The 6066-nt window shown below is 44.1% G+C and overlaps 1 protein-coding gene across 1 annotated transcript; it reads left to right on the top strand.

The window, feature by feature from the left end:
• Positions 1-2172: 2172 nt before the first annotated feature.
• LOC142578785 (uncharacterized) lies at positions 2173-3039 on the top strand. Its single transcript, XM_075688399.1, has one exon. The coding sequence runs from the start codon at positions 2173-2175 to the stop codon at positions 3037-3039; it is 867 nt and encodes a 288-aa protein (XP_075544514.1).
• Positions 3040-6066: the final 3027 nt, after the last annotated feature.

Here is a 6066-nt window from a genome sequence, read left to right as displayed (position 1 = left end):
CTGACGTGAGGACAACTGGTCAGAAGATAAATTACCTTCATGCATTGAGGTACCGAATAGTGCGGGGGCCAAGGGTATAAGGCTGACCCGTATAAGGCTGGCCAGTGAACCCCTACTGGCAACCAAACAGGGCTGTCTGTGTGTTCCAATCTACCTTTATAACCCCTCTTCCTCCGCCTGCCGCACACATGTGCACAATAAGACCGGCTCCATTGTCGCCATAACTCTTTCATTCGGTACAGAGTTGAACTAGTATGCTGCCGGCCGCATCAGGCTTTGCAACACGTACGTATGCAGGAACACTTCAAGGCGGCCTCAGGAAAGGACTGTTCGCAAGTTACTATAGAAGGGGCTAACGACAAAGAACAGTGAACGTGATTAGGAAGAAGAAGTCGGTTGCTGTGTACGACATCCGGACGCCACTGGGAACAAGCTGAAGACGTGAAACCCGAGATGTACGGATTCAGTGTGGATCATTGTGAGCAGGCTTACAACTCATTCACGCGTCGTCGAGCGCCCGTGGATCCTGTGTGACCACTGAAGTGGGTTTGTTAGTGGCGGCTTGCGCTCTCGTTTCGAGAAGCTTGGCCTCGGTTCAGAAGAGCCACGCGTTGCACAAGCGGCGCCGCAGTGGCTGAATGCTTCACTAGGTTACTCGTGGACTTGCTTTCTAAAACATGGTTGCCTGAATAACAGTGCTCCTGCCGATCCGCTACGCTGTCCAAAGTGCAAGTGCACTGTCATGGCTGTGTTCAGTGCACGCCCATGGGCAGATCGAATTTCACAAGGGAATTTCATGAAGTACACGTGCACAAACTGAAAACGACTCTTTGAGGGCCCCACCATGAGCTGGAAAAGTATGGGGGCGCTTCAAACGGACTCGTTCTGGCAAATTGGAGGCGAATGTTTATTCCATCGTGTTCCGTGTTATTCCATTTAAAAGAAAACCGTTTTGTGTGTGAGTTTTTGCCCTGGGCCTTTATACCGTGTGTTTCAGCGACGATTGTCCCTGATAACTAAAAATAACGGATTTGAGATAAAATGATCATTTTGCTGACCAACTTTTATAGCAGTGGCGGACATCAGAACTTGCGCAATAAGCACCAATATAATAATTAATTACGAAATTTCGTGAATTACATTTTATTACGCATTTTCGGGGCATGTTGTAACAGCCTAATTAATCTCATCAAGCACTCAGAGCACAATGTTTTGCTAGAAGATTTGTGTCTAATACCAGTTTCAAGAAACACGGACTCAAAGAAAGTCGTTTAACGAATTGCTGTTCCCCTTAATAGTTTTCCGAACAGCATTTTTCCACTGTGCGGAAGCATATTAGCACAAACAGCAGTGCATGTCGCAGCAGATTTTGAGTACTTATTTTTCGAAACTAGGGCCAGGCACATATTCTGTAGCAATAGGTCATGCTTCGAACATAGGTGCGTCCTGAAGTCTCTGATGTAAAAGTTAATTAATGCAAATTTCTGAAATACTAATTGTATTGGATATTAGAGCGCAAATTATTATTTTCGCTGCTGCTATGAAAAGCTTGGTCTGTAACAATTGTAATTGTGTCTCGAATACCCTATATTTCATAAATTGAAACTGTCGTTGCACAAAGCGATGGTGCAGTGTAACTGTAGTTTCATGGCCAGAAATTATTTTCATAGGACAATTTTTCACAATATGCTGTTTTTTGCGTGGTAAGAATAAAATTCGTGAAGTAAAGGTGTATACTACTGAATGCAGAAGCTTGGGGCATTGAGAAACAACTTTACTCTTCAGCGCCCCTCCAACAGTACTTACTCTGAATTGGCTATTAGACAGGGTACAAAGATGGGAATGGGACAAAAGGGAATTGATTTAAGATTCCCAATGATAATGAAGGGGAGGGGGTGATACAATTAGTTTCCAGCAAAATGGGGCCAAAATGCTTCCAATACCATTCTGGAAGATGCTTTACTTGCTTGTACGTGCTTTCTGTCTAGAGAAAAACAAACATGCTTTTCCTGTAATTCTTCGTTTTCTGAACCCCGTATTTCCTGTCATTGCAGGCTTTACACATCGTCGTCTTGAAGCGAGACCCTGTCGGGCTTCGGTTCCCTGTCAAGAAATAAGCGACCACGTCCGGCACAGCTGCGTCTGCTCACTAGGCTCCTAATGGCCCCGGCAATGTTGTCACTCAAGTCAGAGCTCCCCATGTCACCACCAGATGATGCTGCCTTCCGCAGTGGTACTTCGGGTGGTTTCAGCGAAGACGATGACCTCCCGGACGAGCGCTCCCCAACATCTTCTCAGGAGCTACTCAGTCCCTGCCCGTCGTCTTACATGGACGCCGACGATTTTGACGACGACGAGTCCGGAGACTCTTCCTCCACGGCATCCCAGCTTTCCTCTAGACGCAAGCGGACCCCGAAGACTTCGGCACGATCTAGGACAACGGCTTCAGCAACAACGCTGAAGACACCAGGGCAGCCCAAGATGAAAAAGACCCGGCGGCTTAAGGCCAATGACCGCGAGAGAAATCGAATGCACAATCTCAACAGCGCTCTGGATCGTCTCCGCTGTGTTTTGCCGACTTTTCCCGACGACACCAAGCTGACCAAGATCGAAACGCTCAGGTTCGCGCACAACTACATTTGGGCCCTTTCGCAAACGCTCAAGATAGTCGAGTCCAAGGCGGAGAAGAAGGATCCACCGGAGATGCCTCAGGACGCGCTCACGACGACACCGACATCGCCCGCTGGACTTCACGAGCCGACGACCACGCCGTTGGCAGCGACGCTGACCCCGTTGGCTACCGCTGGGCCTACGACACCTCGGGGATATTACACGCCCCCTCTGTCCGTTACGTCATCGCCGTCGCCCGTGCGGCAGCACACACCTTCATCAGCGTGTCTAGGGTCACCCTCGACGCCGTGGAACTTGTCATCCTGTCCGGGTTCTGTGGTTGTGTCGACGCCGGCTAGTTCTGTGGACTTTTCGGACTCCTCGTGTTCTGGATCAGAGTGCGGCTTCACGACTTACGAGGCCTTATGAGGAACGCCTGCGCCTAACGTTCACACCGACTAAAGGCCCAAGCGAGTGGACACTATGTGTGTGAACAACGTGTGAGAGTCAAGCGAACATTGCCTGGCGGGCTGTTACGCACACGCGAAAAAAGAAAGACCATTCGCGCAATTCTGTGGACTTGGGTGCTGGGGCCCAATTGCCTAACACCTTTCATCAGCCCTCATAGAAACGACGTGGACATTGTGGCAATCTTCATGATACTCGAATAATTTAAGCCTTCTTTATTCCGCTTTTCATAACCGCAATATATAATTGTATAAGGCGATTTCTACACCTATGTGACCTCCATATGTGGTGTTCCAAACAAGTGTTCTAAACGGCCTCTTCTAAAAAGCCGTGGAGATTAAGACATGCAGCGTTGTAAATCAATTTTTTTTTCTTTTGTGCAATGTCGTGCAAAGGTAAATTCATGCTTCAGTTTGCATAGAATAAACGTGGCTTACAATAAAAGAATATTATAAGACTCTATATTTAATACGTGCATTCCTGTATAACAGAAAAAAATCGTATTTAAAATACTTTTGCTGCGGTTTCAGTGCTTTTTGTTATATAGGATAGTTAAAACCAACCCAAATCGAATTAGGAATATTATGTTCATTTATAAAATGCTGTAATGTCTTGGGCCCAATGCCAGATGAAAATGTTTTTTTTCACCATGCAGTACAATTACCATGTGCCTATGTAAACATCCTCAAAATTCAACGGGCATGCCGTTTACACTGTTCACTTTTCGGCAGCAGTTCTGTATTATTTATGAGATCATTTTCACCGATCAATAAATACTTCTGTACAAAACTGAATCTGTCCCTCAGCGACTCTCTCTTGCTACACAAGTGGCTTGTTAATCATCAAGACATTTTCAGTTCGCAACACATACCCATGTTTGCTTTCAAAGAATGCAGGAGTTGGCTGATATATTGTACGCCGCAAAGACCGACCGTTTTGTGGAACGAAGTAGCGATACTGAGTGTTATTGTCTAGAAAACAACCTGAGAAGCCTGTCTAAAACACAGGGCATTAGCTTTCCGAAGATATACGGGCCACGAGAACTTTTGCATAAGATTTTAAAACAATATAAGTTTATTAGGACTAAGATTATTATTATTATTATTATTATTATTATTATTATTATTATAAGTTTGTTATTAGTTTATACTGCTAAACTAGACCAGAGCAGACGCTGCCAAATCCATGATGTGACAGCGAATTAATGAGAGGACGTCAAGTGGGCTTCAAACACGTACACTAATTGAGAGTTTTGCAGATGAGGCAGGTGTGTGTGCGTGTGCGTGTGCGCGAGCGCGCGCGCGCGTGTGTGTGTGTGTGTGTGTGGCCACATAATAAAAATTCGCTAAAGGCGCCAGTTGTGTGAGTAGATACTTGACACACACAAAAAAAATAACAACATCATGAAAACGTCAATTTCAAGGCATCACAGCTTTTGGGAATATGGCGTCATTGAGAACAAAATATCATGTGATATTTCCTGACAGACGCGGGAATTCTTAAAGTCTAGTACTGCATGATAATTATTATTTTAGTTCCAATATTTCTATTTTATAGTGCTTCAATATGATAATATCACACTCCACAGGTGTCATGATGAGTAATTCCAATTGTTCCAGTTCTGTTCGCTATTTATAGATCAAATAGCGCAGCATAAGATCGACGTGGGTCGAGATGGATCGTTCTTCACCCGACTAGTCAGAAAAAGTACTTTTTCTTTTACTCAAACATCTTATGACAAGCGCACTGTATAGTTTGGACACGAAAATAATGGCACATGAAAGGTACATCTAGAAGTAACAGGCCTCCGCAATCAATAGAAACAGCAGTGATTACAAAAAAAAGTATTTACGTGCACATATGAAGCAGCTGGTATGATGCTTGATGCTGGCTGCTCTTTTTCGCTTAGCATTGCGAGAGATAACCAATCGGGATCTGGATGTAAAAAATAACATGTAAATAGAATACATACCGTTCATGTGCACATTGTCTGCAGAAAGTTCGACGAAAAGCACTGTAAAGCAGAACACCAATGCTTTACACCGCAAGTAACAACGCATTCAGCTACCTTTTGATCAAGTCAATGCCTCATCTTATCTAGAGATATAGCTCTTCTTTGGGAATATGGGCGTGACGCAGTGACGCCAACTGATGGCTAAATCTCCCTAACAAGTTCCAACGATTTCAGGCTGTGATTTCTGATGGAAATCTCTGTTTATAACAAGTATAAAACCTGACGAATGCCGCGCCCATCACCAACCCGTCTATCGGTTGGTTTTAGAACTGGAGAACGCTCCTGAAGCTTCAACGAGAACCTTTGAACTATGCTGATTGGAGACCACGTAAACGCCGCCCTACATAGGGCACGTAAGAGCCGCTCTAGAAGCCGTATAGTATTTTAGCATATATCGTTATGGTACTACATACTGTTAACGCCTCGCTCCAACTGCGCATTCGCGATACATCCCCGCGCATGCGCAGTTGACGGCAGATTGTATGAGTAAAGGCAAGGGTGGAACGGTAACTCTTTGCTAAAGTAGTTCAGCGACTTCTTTCCCAAACAGTACGTCTCAGTGAAACTAAGTCAAAAGCTATCGGCCTGTATTCACAAAAAGCTCTTACACTAGAGTTGTTCTTAAGAGCAAATTCTAGACAATACTGATGCTTGACATATTTATTTATTTATTTATTTATTTATTTATTTATTTATTTATTTATTTATTTATTTATTTATTTATTTATACATACTGCAGCCTCAATGAGGCTATTGCAGGAGTGGGATGAACAACAAACATACAGACATTTATTAACAAGCTTGCGTGAATTGTTTCAGTGGTAGTAAACGAATGTTGCCCGGTAATGAATTCCAGACTTCAATTGTTGAGGGAAAAAAACTGTTTTTAAAGGAATCAGTGTGGGCAAAAATATCATTAGCAAAGACGGCCGACCAATGGCAAAGCTCACTTATGAACGAAACGCCTAGTGAAT

Source organism: Dermacentor variabilis, chromosome 1 (assembly GCF_050947875.1).
Source record: "Dermacentor variabilis isolate Ectoservices chromosome 1, ASM5094787v1, whole genome shotgun sequence".
Lineage (NCBI taxonomy): Eukaryota > Metazoa > Arthropoda > Arachnida > Ixodida > Ixodidae > Dermacentor > Dermacentor variabilis.
The sequence above is the reverse complement of the archived record's forward strand: the minus strand, read 5'-3'. Positions and strand labels throughout refer to the sequence as shown.

Coding starts and splice junctions, on each gene's coding strand:
- LOC142578785 (XM_075688399.1), top strand. CDS start 2,173: ATGTTGTCACTCAAGTCAGAGCTCCCCATGTCACCACCAGATGATGCT.